The 26,508-nt window shown below is 38.6% G+C and overlaps 1 protein-coding gene across 7 annotated transcripts in view; it reads right to left on the bottom strand.

Annotated features, from left to right (window-relative positions):
* LOC125181667 (adhesion G-protein coupled receptor V1-like) overlaps positions 1 to 26,508 on the bottom strand; it is a 94,164-nt gene that overhangs the window by 44,494 nt on the left and 23,162 nt on the right. For all 7 annotated transcript variants that reach the window (XM_066985295.1, XM_066985294.1, XM_066985292.1 and 4 more), the window contains 15 exons: positions 24,999 to 25,208; positions 20,631 to 20,761; positions 20,273 to 20,372; positions 19,100 to 19,279; positions 17,379 to 17,542; positions 16,722 to 16,815; positions 14,629 to 14,707; positions 14,001 to 14,139; positions 13,355 to 13,496; positions 12,606 to 12,868; positions 10,844 to 11,019; positions 9,878 to 10,002; positions 8,843 to 9,009; positions 8,614 to 8,757; positions 7,262 to 7,369 (listed from right to left, as the gene is read on the bottom strand). In XM_066985295.1, coding sequence (XP_066841396.1) covers positions 7,262 to 7,369; positions 8,614 to 8,757; positions 8,843 to 9,009; positions 9,878 to 10,002; positions 10,844 to 11,019; positions 12,606 to 12,868; positions 13,355 to 13,496; positions 14,001 to 14,139; positions 14,629 to 14,707; positions 16,722 to 16,815; positions 17,379 to 17,542; positions 19,100 to 19,279; positions 20,273 to 20,372; positions 20,631 to 20,761; positions 24,999 to 25,208 — 2,222 coding nt within the window. The remainder of the gene's footprint in view (positions 1 to 7,261; positions 7,370 to 8,613; positions 8,758 to 8,842; positions 9,010 to 9,877; positions 10,003 to 10,843; positions 11,020 to 12,605; positions 12,869 to 13,354; positions 13,497 to 14,000; positions 14,140 to 14,628; positions 14,708 to 16,721; positions 16,816 to 17,378; positions 17,543 to 19,099; positions 19,280 to 20,272; positions 20,373 to 20,630; positions 20,762 to 24,998; positions 25,209 to 26,508) is intronic.

Below are 26,508 nucleotides of genomic sequence, written 5' to 3'. Positions count from 1 at the left end.
TCGGCCTGCCCTTCCCTCCCGCTCCTCAGCCCTTCCTCAGGCCTTTTGGGCCGTCCGTCCCACCGCCCTGCCCCGTCCCTGCCGTCTCCCGAGGGAAGCAAAGAGTCCCTGGGCGGCCTTCAGGGAGGAGGTTCTGCTGAGGAAATTAAAGCTTCCCCCTTAACGGGCGCCTTGCGAGTTATTGAGTTCCAACCTTCTGCCTTCCTTTCGTAGCAGTGCCTCTGAGGGGTGTGCTGTAAGGTAGCCGTCATCTGGCGCGCTGCTCCTCCGTTTCCCAAAGGAGCTGCCCTCAGGATCTGACTAACTCTGGATGCACCCGGTTGTCACCTTAATTTCTCCGTTAGTTTGCTGGAAACAACCTGCTTGGGTGACCGTTGTGTTTGTTTCTTAAACCTTGGATCGAGGAGGTCTCTGTTTCCTTATGCTGATGTTCACGAGGAAAGTGCAGAAGGGATGCTTGCTGTTGCCCGGGTCGGTACTGTTGCCAGGATGGGAATGTTTAGCCTACCGGCCCTCTGGTGCTGTTAGGCTGCACTCGGAGTGTGAGCTCTGGGCCTTATTTGGAAAAGACTGCGTTATTTGAGTGTACAAACCCAAGATATTCTGTGGATAGGTGATTCTCGAACCACGTCAGAACCACTGCTGGAGTCTGACGCGCGTTTGACTGATCAGGCGGAGCAGGTGAACTGAATTTGTTGCTGGATGGCGAGGTGTTCTGGGGGAAGAGCTAGTCTAAGGAAAACTTCCTCTTACTGCCCCTTCCCATCTCAAATGGCCACTGCCTGGGGAAATTGCTTCTTTATGACATTAACTACAACGTTACAGTGAGGATGAGGAATCATCATTACTCCCATAGTTATTTGCTGCCAGGCCGCAGCGTTGATTTCAGAGATGTTTTTTTTAAAAAAAAAAAGGAAAAAAGAAAGGAAGTATGTATTCTTTTACATACTCTCTTTTTCCCGAGAGTAAATGTTGTAGCTTCAGCAGTACCCTTCCTCTGGAAACGATTCCCAGTGCCTGCTCAGACACTGGGGAGGAAAATGACCGAGAGAGCAATGGAGGAGAGCCACCCGATATAAAGAAAGGAAAAAAGAGGTTATGGATGAAGGGAAAGCCACTACATAAAAAATTGGTGCTATCTAAAAATTGGTTAAGGGTTTGGGACCTGCAGGTGCTGCCTACACGTGCGTGTGTTGCAGTCGTGCCTGTTGCCACTGCGTAAAATGGAGAGAGCTTCTTTGTCGAATGCAGCATGAAAGCATGCGCCATTGCCTGGAAGAAAAGCACGGCCTTCCCTCGTGTGGGACTTCTTCCCTATTGATCTGTGGTTTACCTGAAGGTTTACCATAACCTGCATCATATGTTTCAAAACAAAAACAAAACCCAACACCAACATTAAAGGGTGGCAAGGCAGATGCTCATCTGGGGACTGCTGGGACTGACAGGCATTGCTCCGCACCGGTCCTGACAGCAGCACCAGCTGCAGCGGCGGTGGTGGAAGCATGGTGCGAGTGTGGGGAGCCACGGCCCCTGCCTGCGTCCTCTTCCTCCTGCTGGTGGCCCTGTGTGCCCGGGGTGCCCAGGCTGCGCCATGGCGACCACCGGGAGCAGGTGGGTGGGCAGGGCCGGGGCCAACACCAAACCCTGGGCGGCATGGTGCTGCGCGGCACGCGTATGGATGGAGGGGACGGGGACGGGATGGCAGCAGGGCCGGGCGGGCACCGCGGGCAGGGGGCAGGCAGGAGGCAGAAGCCCCGCAGGGTGGCACGGTGGGGCCGTGGCTGCTGCGGGGTTGTTTCCTGCCGGGGGGGCCGGGAGCGGCGCTGGGGCCGAGAAGCCCGGGTCTGAGCCCCTGTGGGGCTGAGGCCGCTGGCCCCTCTTGGGAAATTTCCACCTGCATCTTTGTCCCGTGACATTGCCTCAGCCCCCTCAGTCACTGCAGGGTGCTGGGGAAGAGGGAGAGCACAGCATGCCATGGCAACGTCTCTCATCTCTGCTTGATTTTAGATGATGACGATGTTGGCTCTCGATATCCAGCTTCTCAGCTGGATCATGGTTTGGAGCCTCAGGAGGATCCCCGAGGTACGTTGCGAGTGTGCTTCCTTGAAGGAAGATGGCTAATGGGCTGTAATAGTTTATTCAGGGTCTTCCAAGTGCGTTTGTGCCTTGAGGGGGCTTGCACAAATGAGCCCTGAATATTTCTTCACTTGGAGAGATGCCACCCCTGCCCCTCTCCACAGAGAGGGAAGAACCCAGGCTTTTCTTCCTGTTTGGGCCATGTCATTACCTGAGCCCCAGCCAGTGCCTCCCGGTCACTGAGGAAGAGGCAGGCCCCAAGAGGCAATGGAAGCTCCCCTTACCTGTGTCTGATCCCACTTGTGCCCACAGGCAGTACTGGTCAAGTGCCTCCATGGAATCCTGCTCCTGAGCCTGCCAGTATGGGTCCCACAGGTGGTAAGTTGTCCGTGTTCATTTCCTTGCTGTTTGTTAAGGGTTTGTTGAGCTAGCTCAGCAAGGGTTCAGCTGCTCACTGGCCAGGGGGCTTCTCCATGACAAACATGGATGATCATTTTTCCCGGGGTCTGCACGCTCCCCCTGCAGTGGGGTCTTCCTTTGTGTCCAGCAGAGATCTTCCCGTAAGAAACACCTGAGGGGCCACATCTTTGGCGGCGTGGTCCCTGCGGGGTGTTGCGCACAGCCTGGAGAGAGGATTTGGGAAGAGGCCAAGAGGGAGCCTCCAGCTCAGCAGGCCCCTTTGCGGCTTTGGAAATCCTGGCTCGTGTCTGGGTCCCACATCCTTGCCTGAGCCCCCTCCAGTCGCTGCAGGTCACTAAGGAAGAGGTAGATCACACCATGCACGGGGAATGTTTCTCTTCTGTGCTTGATTGCAGCAGTTCTCGTAGGCTCTGGCTACTCGACACCTCAGCCTGATGTGGACCACGAGCCTCAGGTTAATCTGCCAGGTAAGTCAGCGGAAGGCAGGAGCATCTAGGTGCTGCAGAGCCAGCAGGCACCTTGCGCTTGAGTTGAGACCTGGGGTGGGCACGGGGAGGGCCCTTCTCCGGGCAGCTCCACGCACGCTTAGTTTGTACCAGCACGGTGCCACTGCAGGCACCCAGCAACTGTTTGCAAGATGCTCTGGAGTGGCAGGGAGAGACGAGTGCCGTGGAGCAGTCCCCTCTTTGAACCGCATTCTCTGTCACTCTGGTCAGAAGGAGTATGTTGGCGTAGTTCACAGGAGGGACTCCACTTGTGTTTACAGATGGGACCGAAGGCGAAGGTGATCCAGGCTCCCAGATGGGTTCCAGGACTGAAGCTCTGGGAGATGGCCTGGGTAAGTTGTGGCTTTTGACTTCCTTTGAGAGCTGCCAGCTCAAAGCCCAAACGTCAGCCAGGCATCTCTGCAGGTGGGAGGGTACAGACCGGCACGTGTGTGTGCCCTGTCAAGGCACGAGCCCTGGTATGCTCTCCTACTGAGCTATTGATGTAGATGGCGCTGGGACAGAAACTTCTCACGGGGCTTTGGTTGCAGAAGTGTCCCCAGGGAGGGCTTTGCCAGACCCTCGGCTGCTTCCTGCGCTGGAGCCCAGCTGGTATCCCAGGGGTGGGTAGTCATTTCACTGACTTCACAAACGAAGCCCTGGTCCTCCAAATTGCACTGGTGCCAAAGTTAACTTCCTACTTTCTGTTCAGGTCCTCTAACAGCGAAGGACAATGCTGAAATAAGAAAATCTTCCCCAACATCCCCTGACATCATAGAGGAGATCATAAAGGAGTTAGAGGAGGCAGCACCTGGTGGGTATATTTCACTCTGTCCGCCATAAGACTTGGGAAGCTGAGGTTCTAAATCCATGTGTGGACACACCGTAACCTGCACAGCAGGAAGGGATGGATCAGAGCGGAGACACTCAATTTCACACCTGGCAGGCACTGGTGAGCCTCAGAGAAGGCCGAGAGCCTCTGCTGCCGCTTGTGGGTCACGCCGTGTCCCAGGGGCAGCTGCTAGCCCAGCACTACCATAAGTGGTCCGAGCTGTTCCGTGCAAACATTGGTATCCAGCCAGCAGCAAAGGGCTTCTGCTGAACTTGTGTTCAGCTCCCGCACAGCGCTGCTTGCAGCTGGGCGAGTTCAAGGCAGGAGGCACAGCCCAAGCAGTCCTTGCTGTCTCATTTGCCGGGAGACACATGTCACTGCAGGGGAAAAGCACCCTTGGCGCTTACCTCAGTTTCAGCTGATTTAGCTGTCCAATTCTAGTTGGGTTTCAAATGACTTGGCTGTGCTTCTCCTCTTGTTTGGGGACTGTGGGCTCTTCCCTGATGCCCACGACTGTGCCCACAACATGGTTCAAGAGCTTGCGGCTCAGCCTGATGTGTGTGACTCTTGCCCTTCCCATGGGATGGAGTCAGCATGATGGGATGGACATGCTTCTCAGAAGGGCTGTTCCTGCCTCTGAACTGGATGCAGCTTTTTTCTGTCCTCTTTGAAGGCACGAATTGAGCAACATCTTGCAGTGTGCCAAAAATGCACTATGTGCGATGTGAACAAGAAGATCTCCTGCAATCTCCTGGTCTCGCAGCAGGCCAGATTTTGCTGTCTGTGCTGGTAGACTGCCAGGAGTCGAACACTTAGATTTTTCTTTGTGAATGACATGTTGTGTCCTGGTTCCAGTTAGGACAGAGTTAAGTAGCTCATAGTAGCTGGTAGGGTGCTATGTTTTGGATTAGGATGAGAAGAGCGCTGATAACATGCTGATGTTTTAATTGTTGCAGAGCAGTGTTTACACCAGGCCAAGGACTTTTCGGCTTCTCGCTCTGTCCTGCCAGCGAGCAGGCTGGGGGTGCAGCAGGAGCTGGGAGGGGACAGACCCAGGACAGCTGACCCAAACTGGCCAAAGGGGTATTCCATACCATCTGACGTCATGCTAAACAATATATAGGGGTGGCTGGTCGGGGTGGGGGGCCGGCTGTTCGGGGATAGGCTGGGCATCGGTCAGCGGGTGGTGAGCAATTGCATTGTGCATCACTTGTTTCGTACACATTATTATTATTAATACTATTATCAGTATTATTATTGTTATTTTTTTCCTGTCTTAATAAACTGTCTCTATCTCAACTCACAGGCTTCACTTTCCCGTTTCTCTCCCCCATCCCACGGAGGGAGGGGGGAGGGTGAGCGAACGGCTGTGTGGTGTTTAGCTGCCGGCTGGGTTAAACCACAACAAGCACTAATGAAATAGGCCACCATACAACGAAACATAACAGTCTCCGCTATCACAAATGAGTATCACAGAAAAAGAAACGCAAGGTGTCTCAGACAAGTTATATAAACAAAAAAGCCTACCTAGGTATAAAATCTGACTGGTTGGAAATAGTGGTCAGTTCATAGATCTGTGAGCTGGAGTTAACGGACAAAGCAATCAAGCTCTTGCTGATGTTCAGAGACCTTGCAGTAACTGAAGTGATATGATCTGCATATGGGGCTTCCAGCATTATAGAGAATTGGTTCGCTTCAGAGTTCCAAGCATACAGTGTTGTTATATCCTTACCAGCTAGGAGGACATGGACTACATGGAGCAAAGAGGAAGAGAATATTTTTTTAGTCATATATTTAAAAGTTACTGTCTTAATGCCAGAAGTGCACTTTGCAGAACACTGATTACACTGACTTTTAAGGTCTGATAAATACATATGAAAAAATAAAGACATGCATTTCTGAAATTCCAGCATTATATACTAGGATTTGAAAAAAAAAAAATCTCATTTAAGTCTTACCTAAACCTGAAGGAGGCATGAAGACATGGATATTTCTTACATCATGGACTGGAAGAGATTGGAAGTGTCAAAAAGTAGACTGCCCTGTCTCCCAGACAAAAATTTCAGAAGAATTTCCAGAGTCTACCAAGGAACAAAATGACAAAACTCACATTATTTTGCTGCCTTTTAGTTAAATCACACACTGGTGGCCATTCAAAAGCCAGAGTCTGGCAGCTTTAATTATGAAGTGACACTGATTGTATTATTTTCCTTATTATTTGGTGCATAACTTCGATGCAAGAACATTAAGACTGACATTAGACAACATCTAATTGCAAAGAAACCTGTGGACTGCAACAAAAACTTTTTAGTAGCCATAGAGACAAAATGACATATAAAATGTCAACCTTGTAATAAAATACACGTATACTTTGCTGACTAGTGATCTGTGTGTGGCACAAAGCTCAGAAAAGCTTAGAAAGAGTGTGATAAGCAGGTAGATTAAATAGAGTTATTATTTCCCATTGTTACTGGGAAAGCATTTCATTTGTTTTGTAAGTATTTGAGAACAAGCACAAGGCTTTTATTTTCTGAGAGAAAAAGTAGAGATTACTTTCATAAAATACTTACTAGGGTTAAATGCTTATTGAGTACTGTCACCCCCGCAGTGATTCCAATAGCTTTCTAAACTCCTTTACCACAAAGGCCTTTGCTATCAAACAAGCCATTGTATACTCAGCAAACTCATTCTTTGTTTTCTGCTAAATACCTTTTGCAATAATTACAAAGACATCAGATCCAGAAATCCAGGACTCCATGTGTTTTATTTCCTTTGCTGGTACTTGATGAAGCTTCCTAAACTCGTTGTTCAACCACTGATACAAGAGAATGTTTTGGCTGGTATTTGACAAAGAAACTAACAGGTACGTAAAGCCTCCTCTAGGAAACAGGGCTATGTCCACAACTCCATAAAGTGGAAGCTGATGATGCAGAACAAATATGTCTTTATTCCACTGGAAAACCTGTGGAAATACAAAAATCTTTTCTTTATATATTCATAATTAGCACCGAGAGAACTAAAACTAAATGACATGCCAAAAAAAATGGGAAGATTTATGGTGAACTGAATTCCTATATTCTTAGGTGGACTGTACTTTAAAGTAGAAGCCCACTGGTAAGTAATTGGTAATTAACCCTACTGCAAGAAGCTGTGCCTGCTCTTCAGAGGAACAGGTTTATATTCAGAAGCTACTTCTTTGTTTACATGCTACATTTCAAAACTGAAATAACAGTAGCAATAAAAACAAACCAGATGTAAATTATACACTCAGGTAGAGAGTATTTATACATCCAAACAAGTCTGGAATTTTAACTGTTATAAATTTCCAATAGAAACAAAAATAATATGTCAGAAATACATGCTTATAGATTTACTTCCTTTCATTATCCTTTCAGAACTAAGCAAACTACCCACATTAAAGCCAGAGAAGACTGAAGAATATTCAAACCTGGATGGAACTGGAACTGTTTGTGTGACTCACAATAATCAAATAGTCTTCTTCCTCCACTGCAAAATGTTTCACACGTCTGGTATCCAGAACAGAAAGAGTCTGTATCTGCAAGGGAAATATGAGGGTGACTATGTTTATCTACATATGTATATAAACAAATACATTTTATATTACATTGTATATAGTGAGAAAAAGTACGCATAGAATGTTAAGAATTCCAAAATTATGTATAAAACTATACATGAAATAGCTTTTAAAACTTTATATTTTATATATATATATATATATATATAAGCAACTAATTTACAGAATTAACATAACTTATCATACATTTTCCAGAAAATGTTCTATGACTTGATTGCTTGAGAATTTCTTCCCCCACTTCCAAGCAGAGCTACAGGCTGGGAGATGAGTGGTTGGAAAGCTGCCTGGCCGAGAGGGACCTGGGAGTATTGGTTGATAGTCGGCTGAATATGAGCCAGCAGTGTGCCCAGGTGGCCAAGAAGGCCAACAGCATCCTGGCCTGTATAAGAAGCAGCGTGGCCAGCAGGGCTAGGGAAGTGATTGTGCCCCTGTACTCGGCTCTGGTGAGGCCACACCTCGAGTACTGTGTTCAGCTTTGGGCCCCTTGCTACAGGAAGGACATGGACGTGCTCGAGCGAGTCCAGAGAAAGGCAACGAAGCTGGTGAGGGGTCTGGAGAACAAGTCTTATGAGGAGCGGCTGAGGGAGCTGGGGTTGTTCAGCCTGGAGAAGAGGAGGCTCAGGGGCGACCTTATCGCACTCTACAGGTACCTTAAAGGAGGCTGTAGCGAGGTGGGGGTTGGTCTGTTCTCCCACGTGCCTGGTGACAGGACAAGGGGGAATGGGCTAAAGTTGCGCCAGGGGAGGTTTAGGTTGGATGTTAGGAAAAACTTCTTTACCGAAAGGGTTGTTAGGCATTGGAATGGGCTGCCCAGGGAAGTGGTTGAGTCACCATCCCTGGAGGTCTTTAAGAGACGTTTAGATGTTCAGCTTAGTGATATGGTTTAGTGAAGGACTTGTTAATGTTAGGTCAGAGGTTGGACTAGGTGATTTTGGAGGTCTCTTCCTACCTAGACAATTCTGTGATTCTGTGATTCCCAGGTAATCCTCCCTGCACCCTCAAATGTAAATATATAAAAAATACAAACAATGTAAACAACTAACTATGACAAACTTACATCACTGAAGTTATGTAGTATTTTAGGACACAAAACTAACTCTTGTCACACAGAGTGCTTTTTTCTAAAACATGGCCAGACTGGAGGACCTCCCTTGGTCCTTGCCAACCCATACTATTTTAAGATTTTAAAATTAAAATCGATTTACCCACAACAATCTGTGTCCAGCCATGAATGCATACACACTGTTGTTAGAAGCTCCCTGTGTGGCTCCTCCATGAGTAACCACAAGGTAGGAAGAGGCTCCAATTTGGAAAGACACACAACTTGTAGGATTCCACATACTGAAATTCTGCAAGAAGAATAAAAAAAAAGTAAGATTGTGACTTAAATTCCTTATTAACTAGCATGTCTGGTGTTCAAAAACAAACATTTACCTCAACAGGAACAAATACTCCTTTCCACTGGTAGACAGTAGAAAACAAAGCTGGAGGCATACGCAACAGAACACCGTACAGGATTTCTCTTGAGGTAAAGAAACACCAACCAGATGCTGATTCTTCCACAAAACTTTGCAAGACAGATAGGACACTGATACCACCCCCTGCAATATAGTAAAAAATAAAATAAAATAAAATAAAATAAAATAAAATAAAATAAAATAAAATAAAATAAAATAAAAACACTATTTACTATTATATTACTCTTGAGATCTTTTCTAACCCCATTCCCATTATTTACCTCCCAAAGCCAGACCTAGTATGAGAAATGATGAAGTTGTGTCTTAGTATTTGTTATAAGTGTATATAAATACATAGAAATGTTACAATGCTAAGGATATAATGAGAGTTAAGCAGTAAATGTATTTTTCATTCATTACAACTGCACATGGAAGACATATAGGCAATTTGAGTCTGACTCATAATAATTGATCTTGGAATTTAGCTAACAAGAGAATTAGCTAGATAGCAAGTAGTAAAGAAAAAAAAAAAAAAAGACAAATTACAAAATGTTCATGTTTTGTTCCCCATTTACAACATGTTCATGTTTTTATTCCAAGACGGTCCCTAAGCACCGTCTTGTCAGAACTAAACTCCAGGAGCTAGACTCTTGCATGTCACATGTCATTTATACTGTGTTAGAAAGATCCTGAGTTACAAGTAGTACGGAACAAATTTTATTACACACACACAAATAAATAAATAAATAAATGGCTAGTGACAATAATGTTCATATTAGCAGCAAAGACAGAAATAGAGATTACTGAAACTGGCAGAAGTGGCTGATGACAAGGTGATTCTTAAGCAGCTAAAGTATTTTATCTACTAAATCTTACATAGGAAAATATTAACTGAATTGTGTCTGAATACTTGAATTTACATTCCCAAGCTACATCTCCTGTATGCTTGGCTACTCTCTTACTATCTCCACTTCTACAAAAGCAGTGGACATTCTCTGTAAAGTGAACGTACTGATGCCAAATGCAGTATCTGATGATGTCTCCCACTCAACGCTCACAGAAACGTTAAGCCCATTACTCCGTGAAACTTTCAAATAAGCTGTAGTGTTGGCTTCTTCAATTATGATGAAATTTGTCCTAAATGTGAGAATCATAAAAATAAGGAAAAAATTATTTTATAGTATATTCATTGCTGTAATAAAAATAAGATTTTTACTGTACAATTCCAGATGCAGAATATACAACAGAAATAAAAAGAAAATATTAATAACAGGTTTCAGTATCTGATGGACTGGTAGCTACATTAATTAGGGTTTCCCAATGATCCTTACTACAATCATGCAAAATCATAGGCAATTCAACAAAATCTTTAAACAGACTGAAATTTAAGTATATTAAATTCACGTAATAAATGTTTAGATAATATTATTATTAAATATTAATATAAATTATTAACTCTAAATATCAATGTATTAATAAAATAGCATACATACATTTTTTATTTAAATAGTAAATTTATTTAATCTGTATGGTTTCAGCTGAATGGTTTTTAAAAATGGCAGTCCATATGTGTCACTTGCTTCTGAAAAACAGCCTTCAGTGAAAGTATATTTTTTACAGGTTTAAAAATGAAAGTAAATTATAAAACGTATGACTTCCTGGACACTGATATGAGGTTTGGAACTTTTAACATGGAATACTATCAGTGGAATATGTAGGCACTAGTGAAGTATTAGTTTATAAAGAAAAATAATAATAAATAAATTGAAATTTTGGATTATGAATAGTCCTTTTTATGCATTTTTCTACTCTTTTGTTTAGCAGTAATAGTATTTCACAATACCTTTCAAAGTTACAGATTTACAAATTGGGTTGCTGAATTTCTTTAATGCGATCCATCAAAAACAAAATTGTAGAGAAATATTATCTCTTTGGAGTATGAGCAACTATCTCCTTTTTACTGATCAGTGTAAAGTACCTATTTCCAACTGTATAGATGCTGAAAAGCCCTAGTGGAGCCTGGTTTTGTAATATTGTAATCATAGTTTCCACTCTCGTGCCTAGTCTGGCTCCTCCAGTTGGATTGAACAGGGTGACAATGAAGTGCTCATCCATTTCTGGTTCTTCATCTAGTACCGCAGAAATATGCAGCGTCTGATAACAAAACAAGCATACAATGTTATTGAGACATGATAACAGATGATGACACAGCTCTATCAGAATGTGCTACCTTTTTTTTAAATTTATTTCACTATAAGGCTTTGGATAGCATAGCAGGAGAAGAGCAGCTCATGAAGCTGGAGAGGACAGAATTGAGGCAAGCTCAGACTGAGTTCAGACTGAGGTTCTAAAGCCATCCATCTAGTGGCCTCCATTGGTGCAACACTAAGATGAGCATATTCACTTTTCGTTGTTGTTGTTCTCTTTTCTTTCTTTTCTCATCCTATGATCCTCTGAAGTTTTTGATCCTAATTTCATACTTTTGTTCTCTATTTATTCCATACATTTTTGGGTAGTTTATACTCACAACACAGCTATAAGTGTAATCAGTTAAGTTGGTTTTAATTTATTTTAGTTGGCAGCTAAGCTATCTTCAGGGAAACAGGGTAATCTCACTACTGGTGCTGTCAAGAAAGAAAAGGAAAAGGAAAAAAAAAAGCAAGAATAGTGAGAGATTTGAAATACTCTTTCCTCTCGATGCTTCTTTCCCTCTCCTACACCACTGTGGATGAAGATCAGGTCTTCTAAAGGCAATCTCAAACTAGCAAAGAGCAATCTAGAGAAAGCTAAGTGCTTCACTTTCATTTGGGGCTCACTGTCATCCTTCACACTACTCAAACAAGCAAAAAATTTCATAGGTACGCATAGCCTTGCTGTACAAAATAAAAAGTTAGTGATGATGCATTTGGAAATAATACAAAATTTACAATGTTTTATATTTCTGTTCATTTCCACAATAAACCATATTTACCAACTATATTAAGAAGGCTCCAACTTCTTATAGATCTGCTGCATTGTGATTCCAAATGCATCTAAAGGCCAGAAATTGAAAACCAGTGTTTCCAAGAAAAGTTTGTCTCAGTTTCTATCCTATTGCCTGTAATATGCTAACACTAGCTTCACCAGCTTTACTGGCAAAAATAAATAAATCGAATTGTGATTAAACCTTAGAAGAGTCAGGATTCACAAACTTAAGCTAGTTCATTTTGTAGCTGACATTCTTGTGAGGACAGTATAGAGGCAGTGAGCTTAATACTTAAGTTATTTTCCAATCCTAAGACAGACAACTGTTCTACTTTTTGTATTTGTTGCAGCACATTCTGTTTAGTTCAGACTAACTAAAATGTTAAATCACAGAATGGGATTTTTACTTTGATCTTAACTATTAGGCTTGCAAATTATCACTTTAATTTAAAGTAAGTTTGCATTTCAGCTATAGATTGACTACATAAAAAGAACTGTTCCAAAGCACACATGAACGTTATCTATAGTGTACTGTTTTCAATTTACCTCAACCCTTACAAACTAAGAAACACCTAAAGATGAGCCCATTTAATTTTCACACACTTCCACATCAGATAATAACAGGAAATCAGTCACAGCTCATGACTCAATTCACTTTATGAATGAAAGAAGTAGAAAAAATAAACAGAAGATAAAGCACAGACATTTCTGAAATCTTTCCAATATTTCCAAAAAAAAAGCTTCCTAGACTTCTCTGGTAATAACTAGCATATTACCTTGAACCTGACTCCCTCTTCGAGCACAATATATCCTTGAGAAGGGGTCAAATCCATTGTTGCCTCTGAAGAATTAATCTCACTTACAAGATACTGAACAGTCACAGTGCCAAATATTCCCTGAGGTGGTTCTCTGATAATATTCAATACTGCAACACTTTCCATCAAATGGATAGATGTTTGCTCTCTCAGAAAGAAGTGATTGCTGTTATTGAATGACAAAACTCCATGGCCATCATCATTGGCAAGTATAGTAATTGTAGCTTTTGAAAAAGAAATAATGAAAATATTCTTTGGTTAACATAGTAAAATATAAATATACATATATAGTAACATAATACATAACATAAACACAAATACATTCTTCCTTTAGTGTGTATATAATGCTTATGTGTCCATGACATTACCTGAAGAGAATGGGAAGGCATTTCACTTTAACTAGGAAGATCTCTAGACAGGAAGAATATAGTCTCTCCTAGAAAAGGATTATGAACTCTCTAAAAAGACCTCAGTTCAGTGAGGTAGTACACATTGAAAAACTCATCTTCGTGCTTTCTGATTCATTGCTTTACATATAAACTTTTTAATTGCACAGATTTCACAGGGATGTTTCAGAACCTTCCAAAGGAGTATAAAGATTCACCATAGCAGGACAATGGTGCTTTCTGAAATATGATTATTCAGAAAAGTGGAATTAAAATGTGTGCCACAGAATTCTAAAGAAATGGAACATTAAAACTAAGTTTTACCTGTTGTGTTCTCCCCTAATTCCAGCCCCAGAGATGGATTTGTTAAAATTAACTGGAACTTCTCATCACCTTCAGGAATCTCATCATCAAAAATCATGACATCAACAGATTTATGCCTTTCTCCATCAGCAAAAAAAAGAGTCTAGCGTTGAAACACATAAAGCACCGAATACTTACATCAGTTAATATCACACAGAAATTTTTGACTACGGTAAACAGAATTCTGTGAAATAGGAAGGAAGGGAAAGCATAGGAAGAGCCATATTCTCTGTTCCTTATAAACTGATTGAATCAGAAATATAAAGGTTCAGCACATTACAGAATGAGGACAAGAAAGAATAATTTATTTTGAAAGTCCTGTTGCAAAAATAGTCTATGAAAAAGTTTGTATGTCTAATCAAAATTAAATTTGAAATCGATGTTTGAAAGTTTACATTTTGCTTTATATTAAAAAATATATTTTTAAAAAAGAAATAAATAGTAAGAATAAGAATATTTTTATTTCATTCTATTTAGATTACCAAAGCAACTGAAACAAGCTGAAACATCTAGCATCACTACTGATCATTCTGCAGAATAATCAAGAAGATATTCTTTTACGGAAGCTGAAAGAATAAAAAGTACTAGATTTAGAGTTGCTTCTTACCCTTGAGGTTACATTAAAATCCAAACCCAGCTGGGCCTCCAAATTTTGGGCATAAAAAAATACAGACACATTGCCATATGATCCTCTGTTTCGGTAAGCCATTACTGTCAGATTCCCATGAGATTCACTAACTTCAAAACTAAAATAAAAAGAATAATTCTCAATGTTCACTGATTATGTTCTTTTGAAAAAGATAGTACATTTTTATTACATTTTCACTCTGAATTATTCCCTACCTTATAGTTCTCTAACGCATCCTTTTTACCTTTTTTCTCTTATCTAAATTGAATTAAGTAACATGAGGTTTTTGTTTTGTTTTGTTTTGTTTTTTGCTTACATGAATGGTGAGGCTGGAAGAGTTGATGCAGGCTGGGGAGGTTAGGCAAATTGGTGATATAAAAGGACAACAGTGAAAGTAGTAATAAGTAAAAGAATTCTGATTAGATGAATAGTGAATTTTTGTTTTCAGTGTGGGAATCCCACTTTCTAGTTCAGCTGAATTGAATGATTACTTTACCATCTCAAAGACATGGCCCTATTTTTAACAGGAGTTTTACTTTTAGAAAGAAAATGGGCAACACCAATCACTAATTGGCACAGTAAGTTCTTCAAGGAAGATGAGACTTACTTGGTACCTTCCCATTCAATTACTCCTCTTACACCATCATTAGCATCGATAACAATTTGAGAAGCTAAACCTTCCACATCTAAAAGGCAAAACAGAAAGACAAAAATTAAAGAACAATAAAATCAATTTTCTTGATTTTCAAGAATCACAGAAGCATTTATTCAATCGGTACTAATATTACAGTGTCTTTACAAAAAATGTGTAGGAGAAAATGGGAGTGGGCAAGATAACTGGAAAGAGTCCTTACTACTAGAAGTGCAATAATGCGTCTTGAATTAGCACTGTAATATTTAATAATGCATAAAAAAAAAAAAGACTAAGGAAAATGTAGAAAGTTAAACAGCACATAAAACATTAGAAAATAATAAAGTCTAGATTTGCGATGGAATCTTAATTTGTCTTCACTATAAGTGTTTATTACAATGACATTCAATATTTTGCATTTGCCATTCTGAGTATGAGAAAGACAATGAGGAAGAATAATAAATGATTCAGCATTTCATCTTCTATTTGTGCTTCAGTGCCTCATCATACATTCTAATGGCACACCTCAGATTTCACTACAAATACACAACTATTAATTTATTTGTGGGGTGTTCACATACTGTAATATTCTACTGCTCCATAAAGACATACAGGTATTTACAATTAGCCTGAAATCGTAATTGAATACACTGCAGTGTGAAAAACACCAAATAATAGGTTAATGTCAGAAAAGTCTACTAACTTCAGAGACCAGAACTTTACAGTCAAAACTTAATACTTCTCAGAAAATAGGTTGTTGTTTTTCAGACAACCGCACCACACAACTACCTTAACTTACTTGTTTACTTTTTATAAACTTCAACTTACTTTCTAAAACCAAATTGACTTCACCGAGTCTGCCATAAGTATATTATGTTTAGATCCATATACATTTTTCCATCAATTCAGATAAAACTGAACAAAAGTAGAAGATTATTGCCATGAATCTAAGCCTGTCACTATGAGGTAGAGATGACGATGAGCAATAGCTCTACACAGACAACAGAAGTGTTACTGAGGTTTACAAATCCTGAGGGAGTAATGGCAATCAGAGACATTTCTGCTTCACTCCTGCATTTTCTCATGTCACCCTGAAGTCAGATCTGTTCACCCAGGATCTGTAAGAGTTTGCTCACAGACACACACGCGGACACACGTATTTGAGTCAGGCTATTTCTTCTACCAGAAGAATTCACTGACATGTTATGTGAACACATTTTTTCCTTATGACTTAAAACTATTATTTTCTCATTGTAAGTAAAGCTGACCCAATGCAGTGTCACATCAGTGTTAAATGGTCATGGTTCAAGGAGACAGCCAAAGAGAAAGTGAGACTATACAACACTGTTTAGTTTGGATGAATCTTTCATTCTTATATGCTACTCCTTTCATATTTTAGACTCAACTATTCACAAATCAGCAATGAGTCTTGCAAGTTACCTTTCAATCTGTAACGAATTAACTCAGTCACTTCTATAAGCATGCAAAGAAAAGGGAAAAGAGTCAAAGAAGATGTCTGACATTATATAACTAGTCTTTAGTACCACAGGATAATCCAACAGTTCTTAAAGCTAATGACTACTATTCTACTGAATTCTGAAGAAGCAAAATGAGAAGCAGACTAAGCAAATAATAAAGATCATTGCAAGAGTAGGAAAACCATAAAATATGTTTCCTAAAAGTGATAAAAGAATAAAAACAGACTTTTTTAAAAGAGTGAGCAGAGTAGCCACATAAAGTTTTTTTTTTACTTTTTTTTTCCATTTTGTAGTTTGTAAATGAAAATCAGATGAAAAAATCACCAATAAACTTTTCAAATAATTGTCCTTTCCAACTGATAATTACTAACTCCTCTACGAAAATTAATTTAAATTTTCCCAGAGTTTAAAAAGCAAGAGATTAAGTGTAATAATAAATCTATTTCATATTCTATGATGTTTCTTCTAAATAACCATGTCTCATCTCAGCATAGTTGGTAAGTAAGAGGAATAATGGTAATCTCCCAAGGTAATATAATATAAACCATTAAAAAGGAAAAGTAAAAATAATTTGCTATAAGATGTTTTTACCTAGCTTAGGTGGGGATGACGTTGAATGGTTCATGATGAGTTCCACTGAAGTTAAATTAACCAAGAAGAATTCTTGCACCTCTGGTATATCATCCTGCAAAACACAAATACAGTACATCCTCTTCTCATTGTCCTTTAAGAAACTTCCACAGAAGTCACCAAAAAGGATCACACAACAAGTCTCTAATATTACTGTGACACTAGAATTCATTTTTCTGTTTTCCTGAAATAATTTTATTGGGTCTGAAACTGATTATCGTGGAAGAATTAAGTAAGACATTATATATCATGAAAAAGATCCTGTGGTGACGCTAAACTATTCTTGCAAATAAATTACTGACCGATTTTAGAGGCATGTATCTCCAGCAATGAAAAAGTATGAGCCTGTAGCCAGCCATGAAGCACACTGTTCTAAATACTACTAGATAGTTGGTAAAGTTTTAATGAGACAACTTTATTACCTTTAGACAGAGGTAGAGCTGCTTTCTGTGACTATTTGATCCCTTGTGATTTTAATATTAAGATTGAAACCATCTTTCTAAATGATAGTGAAATATAACACAGGGCTTCAAATAATGGCTGCAAGCTTTAGTTCCCAAAATATTACCCTTTTGAAATCATACAGAAAAGTACAGAATTAAAGGGTTTAGAGGTTACCTCTAGAATAGTAATATTTATGGCAACTGATGTTTCTCCTTCTTCTAAAATCAGTGAGCCAGAAGCAGGTACATAATCAGCTCCTGGTTCAGCCACAGTCTCTTCTGTCTGATTACTTACAGTGAGCAATCCTGTAACTGTGGCATAAGTAACATTGATAGTACCTGTTTAATTTGTGAGGAGAAAAAAAAAAAGAAAAAAAAAATTGTTTTTCAGTTCTTATATAATGTTCACTGGAATGGATAAAGACAAGAGATCAAATTCTCATCCACAAAATAAAAAGACTAACTGCAAAACAGAAGGATTAAAAGAGTTATCCAAAGTACATTGGAGCTAGTGTACCTTTGTTACCGTTATCAATATGCCTTCAATTTGACCTTTGCTGACTTGTCTGTCTGCATAGGACTCAAAAATCATTGGGTCCAAATGCATCCAGAAATTTGAAGTTCTGTGGACCATAAATATGAAATTGCTGAAAGACTAACTGGGACATCTCATGTACCATTAATATGAGTTTTTGCAACAAGGACACTTTTTGGGAATGACAGATATCTAAGAAAGGCTCTAAAGACAGTGCTGGGAAACACAGATTAATAAATCTAGATACTTTCCTGGGTAGATTGACAAACTTCAATAGAGAACAAAATTAGGGGACACATGGATAAATATTACCAAGCAGAAAAGTTATACATTATAGTTTTGAGAATAAAGCCACCTCTCGCTAATCTGGTAGGGTAAGTCAAGTGGCAAACATAAGGAGTATGAACCTGAAATAAAATGATAGATGAAATTAAAAGCTGCTCTATATGAAATAAAATGTAAGAGATAAAAGAGTCCTAATTAATAAATAAGTAACGATGCTTATTTTAATTCAGTGAGAGATCTTGCACTTACTATGAACAATTATCTTAAAACATTAGTTTACTGAATAGTGTTCAAAGAGTACACTAGAGTATGGACTGGTATTAAAAAATAAATGGAAAAATAGTGTCATTAAAATGTCTCTAAAACTCTCTGGTGTCTCCAGATCTTGAAAAGCACTGTAAATGTTACTTCATTTCAAAACAAGTATGGCAAAAGAAACAGCCAGATTATCACCGAGGTGTAAATATAGTCCAAAAAGGCAAATAGGAAATTATTATACATGTTTTCTCACAACATAAGTTGCTATTTTCAGGCAACAAACACAAGATTCATTTTTTTTTTCATGAAGCACACTATTGTATTGTAGAATTGAATACTATATAGTTTAAAGGATGTTAATGGATAAATTGATTCAAAGAGGAATCAGAAATTGTCAGAGGAGACATAAATTGAATTCAATGGTCTGGACACAACTTTTTCCATGTGACATTCCTAAGGTGCTGACTTCCTGAAATTCAGAGAAAAAATATGTGGGATGTGTGTACATGTCACTTTTCTCATGTTTTTTATTTTTTCTGAAGAGACTAATGCTTTGAGACAGACTCATTAGACAAAAATATGGTAACCTTAATAGCCACCTGATTGTTACAGCTTTCAGATCCCTTGCTGTATTAATGAGGATTATGACTCTAGTAATAAGTAATATTTAGTTTCCAAGTCTGCAGAAAGAAGCTTAGAAGTTCTGAAAAAAATACCAACTGTAACAAAGATTTTTCCAAACTTTCATTATCATGGCTTTTATTTGCCTAATGATAAGCAAAACAAAACTTCCTTTCTCTTGGAGTTGTTATACAGACCTAGAGATCCAAATTCTCTGTTAATAAAAAGCTGAATTGTTTTGTTTTCTTCTGGGATTAAAACCACCCTGGATGTGGAAGCAAAATTCAAAATTCCATGTGGTTCATCACTAGCTTCTACTGTTAGAACAGCTTCATATCCTTGACTATCCAAAACAGCAGCACCTGTAGAAGAAACTCCTGCAAGAGAATCAGTGGACTGCAGTGAATGAAGTGTTATGCAACTAATATTTTTGTCTTACATTATTGTTAATATTACATTTAAATAACGTTCAGTAGCCATGCAAATACCACGAAACCAAAGCTCACTGAAGTATGTGGATGGTGTGGGACCTACACACATATATATACTTACATTCTATAACAAATAGAAACAGAAATTTTATGCATACCAAGTACAAAGTCACAAAAATGTATTAAAAAATAAGAAAACTTAACAGGCCAGTGCCAAATATCAACTTCCCTATATTTTAAAAGGAAATAAACCATTTTCCCAGGAAGTACCTCCAAAAGCTTAAAACTATATTCCACTTCACAATCATTACATCAATAAACTGATATGTTTTCCAACTATTGCTTTGATGAATAATTTTGCTCATCCCGTTGGGCCACAGTGACTCTCGGAAGTTGATAAGGCACCTCGCAGCAACACAATCCATGTCAAGTTAGTTTGGTGTTTGGACATTAATTTCAGTTTGAAGAAAGGTATTTCAGAACGGATGCAGTTTAAGGCTTCTTTTCTCACTATAATTTTAATGGCAAGAATAAAATATTCTGACCACCTTGAATTCAGGGACAGATCAGTAAGTCTGCAGCTTGACAAGATTGTTTAAAAAGATAAAAATATCTGCATGTTTCATGGCAACTCTATCCATGACATATTAGTAAACTCAGTTTGCATTAAGATTAAGGGAAGAAACAACCATTGAATTAAATAGGCAGAGTTAAATCAGGATTGAAAACCATTTAAGTGTATTTGTGGAGACACGGTGGGATTTATATATACATACATAAGGACCAAGCCTATTTCAATAAAATGTTAATGAACTTTGCGTACTTTGCACCAGCTGCAGTTTGCTCAGTCCTATACCTCCAAAATGAAATAATAAAATTAAAAATATTATATTATTAAATGGTATTTTTAAGATGTAGCTGGCTATAGTTCTGCATTACCTTCTGTTTTGATGTTGTATAGGATGACTTGGTATTCTTCTTTTTCTTCAGGAATATGGTCATCCAGCAGATCAACATACAATGTTGTATTCAACGTCCCCTATTTGTTTTAAGGGTAAATTGATTAGCCATTATTTTATAAAACACAAGTGATATCATAATGACAAGTATTTTGAACAATTTCTTTAAGAAGAGTTAAGTATCAAGAATTGTAAGCTCCCTCCAGTTTGTAAGTCAAAAAGTGAGAAATTAAATAATCAAACCAAGAAAGAAGGACTGTTGAAAAGGCACACTTTTTCTCAGATCAGTTCTAATCACACTATTTTCCTGTAGCCAACATCACTGTTTATGGACTTACCTCAGGAAAAAAAAGTATTCCAGAATAGTTTGCAAAATTTTGTTTTACATTATGTCCTACTATCTTCCACTCAACAGTAACATTTCCCAGTCCTGGAGGAGTTCTTACGATGTGGAATTGTAATTGTTCTCCTAGGAATAAAGGACAAGATGCAGTGTTTCAGGGTCTCCTCTTCTACATGTTGGTTATAAAAATGAGAGGTCAAAAACATGCATCACACAGTTAAAGTATTTTTCCTGAAAGATATTGCTATTTTTGTCAGTTTGAATTTCACAGTAGTTATATACCACATTCACTTTTAATGCTGAAAAGAAAAACCTAAACTTAAACTCTTCTAGTTTTTTTTTTTCTGTTTTTAGTTCACACTTGGAAATAATTATGAACATATGAGGGAACTTGGTATAGATGAATAACTTAGAAAGGGAATGTTCATGAAAACATGCGCAAACATTAGAGCAATACAAGTCTGTAAACTGTACAAAACAGTAACTACTGTATGTACCAACAATAATAGTAGTTTTCTACAACAGTTCCCTGGAAAGAATACACATTATCTGAACATTTGCACTGTCTTGTGACTTTATTCAATGCATGCAGAAAAAAATGCTTATAATTATCTGTAAGTTCCATTTATGTGAGTTCGAACTTACAAATATGGTCACTGTTAGAAAACAAAACATTCAGAAAATGTTAATAATTTCTTATAATCTCAGAGGTAATCAGTATTGCTGGACAATGTGCATATAAAGGAAGCAAATACTATGGTATTTTGCACATTTATAACATTTAACCCCAAAGGCACTTTAATTAAAAAGAGTAGACCTCTTAGTAGGCTTTGTAAAATGTGGAAATTGTTTTATATTCACAAGTTTTTCACAAAATTTCCATTAAATATTTTAAATGTGGACATGTGAAATTAGCATGTTATATCAACATGGAATAGATCAGTAGGCAATATTTTGCAAAACATTCACAATAGAGGACAGATGGTTATTTATAATAGGTAGGTACATGGCATTCATATTTCATATGCATTTTTCAGGTCCACAGAATTTAAGTTCAACAGCACATTTTGTCCTGCATTGGCTTTCAGAGACATGAAATATGAAGAAATCTACAATTCTGAGATTTTTGAAAACAATACATGAGATTTCTTTTGCTTATTGAAGAATTAACAAAACATAAGATAATGTTATAATAACATTATGCTGCCCAACTAGTCCCTTTGATTATGCAATTTAGAGAGCAGCAACTTAGGATGCTGTCTTGCTATTCTACTGTATTACCTTACAGAATTGTACAGCATTGTACAGCTAAAACTGGCAAGAAAAATCTGAAAATTTTCTAGTTACATTTATTTTTTGTAAGGAAGAGTCAGAGATATGCATGTATATTGGCTACCAATGAAAGAGAAAGGAATTCTTAACTTCAAGAGCCCTTAATATACTTAAATAAAATTTAATATTGTAAAGAAGTAATACAAAAACTGTATACACCCATTTTCAAATACATAAATGTGCTATTCAGCCCCAACATTTCAAACTTCAGTTAAGTCTCAGAGATGTCAACATTGATGTCGACATTGATGTCGACATCTTTGGCTTAAGTTGGTCCATGTTGCTTCTAAGAAAATTAAGGAATTCAAAATTTATTGATATCACAAGGATTCCACTTCTACAGTCAAATATCTGGATGGTAGACTCCCAATTTACAGGTTCCTCTGAGGCTAAATCATTACAGTGTTTAACACTGCACTGCAATCCACTATGTTCTATTTGAGAATTTTGCATATCCATTACAAAGAAATAAAGATTTAAAAGAAAAGTGGTTTCAATGGTTTAGTACCATTGGGAAAACACACACACACACAAATAAGGCAAAGCTTATTTCAATATATCTCTATAAGTTATAATGAATTTTCATTGAAGACTGGGAAAAATGCTTTATGATATAGAAAGCTGTTCCACTATAATCCAAACACTGAGAAGAAACTTGAAGTCATTATTACAGATTCCAAGTAGTTATTTACTGATCCATGTTTCCTACCAGCTTTACCAAGATTTTTTTGGTATTCCTATCCAGAAGAAATGCTAATATGAACACTAATTGATTTCTGAAGATTGAAAGTGTTATTAGGCTAAATTCAATATTTTTTTTAATATTTAATCCTTATCCATACTTTTACATTTCTACATTGTGACTTAATAAGTGATGCATCTCTTACATAGAGAAACAAAGAGGTGGGTATTTATCGCTGTGAAGAAGGGAGCATCAGCCGCTCTCCTCTTCCTCATTACTTTAAGCTACTGCAGTGCATTTTCTTGTAATACAGTTACACAACTGTCGCAGACCCCTGTCCAATAAAAAAATACTACACTTATCCTCAATAAGGTAAAAAATAACATGCACATTGTGAAAACAAAATGTATTCACTTAACAGAAAATTTTCAATAACACAATAACTGTAAAAGTAATGATATTTGGATTTATGTCTGGTAAATTTTGCTTTCGAATGAAAAAAATATTTTGACAAACTAAAATAATCTAAATGCCTTAGCTCTTTTGCTCTTTCTCTATTTCTCCCTTTTTCTCTCTCTTTTTTTTTTAATCAAAGACACTTAGTTCACTTGTTTTGTTTCTGGCTGGAAGGCAATGAACTATTTCTTTTCACAACCTGGAAAAATAATATAATAATAACTATATATAATAATAGAACTATAGCCAAGTACTTCAGTTTCAAGCAGCCAGCATTTGGTAGCATGCTATGAATAACATTTAACCAGTTGAAAGTATTCAGGGACTTTGGGACTGAGACAGTTTGTATTAATTCCTTGTGCTCATTAACAGCTCTTCTTAGCTAATCATATCACATCTGGCTTGGCACAGAATTAACACAAACCATACCTAGATAAAAAACCAAAGGTTATGATGCCCTTTCATGTTGGGAAAACAAAACAAAAAACCTTTGGTTGAGAAAGCCATTTTTCTTCAAACAGAAAATGTAGTGCACACATTAGGGGACAAGTTCCTGTTTTGTGAACTTTCCCTGCCCATCAGTTCAAACATCAGAGAAACGTGATACTGCAATACACTGAGATTCCATCAAAGGCCACCTAAAGCAATCACCACCAGTACTATTATCATCCTATGCAAAACTGCATCAAACTGTAGATGAAACATGCCGTGTATTCTTTAAAACAATAGTAGAAATGTTTAGTACATACCAAATTATTATTGTTCTTTCTCAAATGTTTGCTTTCTCTTATAATTGCTACTTCCCAAATCATCTGCCATAAAAAAACATCAGGTTCATGGGACAGACAAAGGGAAGATGTTACCCTAGTGTTTCTGCAGGAATGTTTTCTAGAATATTTTAAATTCTTTGTAAGTCGCTGATAGATCTGATTTGCTTATGACTATTAGGTGTGTGTATGTTGGCAGTCATGAAGTGGGCTGGCAGGAGCCTCGTGCAGGCCAACAAAGAGAAGGGCAGAGTCCTGCCCCTGGCGGGGAGCAGCCCCAGGCACCAGGGCGTGCACCCTGATGGAGAGCAGCTTGACAGAAAGGGCTTGGGGTCCTGCTGGACACTGCACTGGGCAGGAGCCAGCAACATGCCTTGTTACTAAGAAGGCTGATGGCATTCTGGGCTGAATTAGGCCAAGTATCCCTAGCAGGCTGAGAGAGCTATCCTTCCCCTCTACTCTGCACTGGTGAGGCTGCACCTGGAGCACTGGGTCCAGCTCTGGGCTCCCCAGTGCAAGACAGACCTAAACGTACTGGGAAGACTCCAACAGAGGGACACCGAGGTGATCAAGGGAAGGGAAGAGAGGCTGTGAGAGCTGAGACTGCTCAGCCTGGAGAAGGGGAGGCTCAGGGGGATCTCATCAGTGTCCTTCAATACCTGAAGGGAGGGTGGAACAGGACAGAGCCAGGCTCGTGTCAGTGGTGCCCAGGGACAGGACAAGAGGCAGCGGGCACAAACTGGAGCACAAGAGGTTCCCTCTGAATATCAGACAGCACTTTTGTGCTGTGTGGGAGCACTGGCACAGGTTGCCCAGAGAGATTGTGGGGTCTCCCTCCTTGGAGATACTCAAAAGCCTGGACATGGTCCTGAGCAACCTGCTCTAGGTGGCCCTGCTTGAGGGGGAAAGGACCAGATGACCTCCAGAGGCCCCTTCCAACCTTAAGCATTCTGTGATTCTATGAATGCTTGCAAGAGTTCAAAGTACATGTCAGGTATGTGGATATTCACTTCTTGCTGGTGTTCTCTGAACAGTGAAACACAATCATTGTGAGTCATTATCAACTGAAAGCACAAAGATGGAAACTGGCATTAAAATTTGAGCGTGGTCAACACAAAGAACACACCTTCACAACCAATAACAGATCTTGAGGCTGTATGGAAGCTTATAATTCCTGCCACATTGTCACTTGCCAGAATAATCACTGTGACAGTGTCAAAACTGGGCAAAATTCGACTCCCTCCTTCAGTATGGACCAGGCTGATTTCAATACTTTCATCATCCTCTGGCTCTGGATCATCTATAATGGGCAGCGTGACCATCTTCTTTGTTTCACCTACAAGGAGAAGAACGTATACAACCGTGTGTCCACTTGGAAACCACCTTGTAAAAAGACTCAATCATCTCATTTTGAAAATAATTAAATACATAAAATATATTAAAATTGCATGAAACAAACTTATTTACCTTTCTGGAAGTCAGTGAATGTCATTATGAAATTTTATCTAATTACTATTGATCAGTCACATTAAGCCAATAAAACGATCACATCATTAAATATACTATGTAGAAATTAATTATATAGGAATTATTTCGGAGTGCCTAGAATTCTTTATTTTCATTACAAATTCTATGACTTTAAAATTTAACTTAGAAAAGGGGAATATCATTCTTGAAAAAAAAATAAATTGCCAGGTGCTAAGCTCTCCGATGAACCATTTACACAAGGGTGTACATTCAATATGAGTACATTTACTGAGCCAGGGAATGCATTGAAATGGGATGACATTTTGTTAGTTCCTTGCCTTTGGGACTATCAAAGAATAATAATGTAAGCAGCAAACACCGTTAATCTCTAGTCGCTATATATCCATTAAAATTTACAACACAATCCTGTTGTTCAGTGCGTGTGCATAACCCAGCTGTGTTTTATGATCATTAGAATATCAATTTACAGAATACATATGTATTTCCTGCTAGATTGTCTTTCAAAATACTTCAAAATCAGTTTTTACTAAACTTGTAACTGGTAATGTAATTACATGTCAGCCTCACAATCATTGCCAGCAGCCATGCCTTACTATTCAGATGATTTATCAAGCTAGCACACTAGAATCTTTACTACGCACCTGGAAATTGCTTTCAAAATATCAGTTCGATTAACTCAGACTTTGAAAAAATAAAATACAGCATAAAATACAGCATGCTGCATGGTACTTAAGTAATGTCTGAGAGGGACTTGTTTGTCCTGTTTGCAATTCTTTTAAATATGTTCTGTTATGTTACGTTTAAATATGTTTTGTTATGTTACAATATGATCTCAGAATTTAAAGAGATGCCATGAAAAATTAGTACTGTAGTGACCGAGGGCTAACAAAAGACCACTTAGGCCTGATTCTCATTTCCATTATCCTTGCTGTAACAACTATCTTCGACTTTATTAATCCTTACTTATGTGGTAAAGGAAATCTTTATAGTGCAATATTTATACTGCAATATTTCTTTAATAAAAACCCTTAGGTATTTATTGTGCTTAGATATTTCATTGTGCTTTGCTACCACTGTGTGTGTTCTGCAAGATAATGCTACATGCTAATGAACAACCATACTCTTTTGCACGTGTATCCTTAGCATTC

Source organism: Anser cygnoides, chromosome 31 (genome assembly GCF_040182565.1).
Source record: "Anser cygnoides isolate HZ-2024a breed goose chromosome 31, Taihu_goose_T2T_genome, whole genome shotgun sequence".
In the NCBI taxonomy this organism is placed as follows: domain Eukaryota; kingdom Metazoa; phylum Chordata; class Aves; order Anseriformes; family Anatidae; genus Anser; species Anser cygnoides.
Note: the sequence above shows the minus strand (reverse complement) of the source record. Positions and strands in the feature narration are given on the sequence as shown.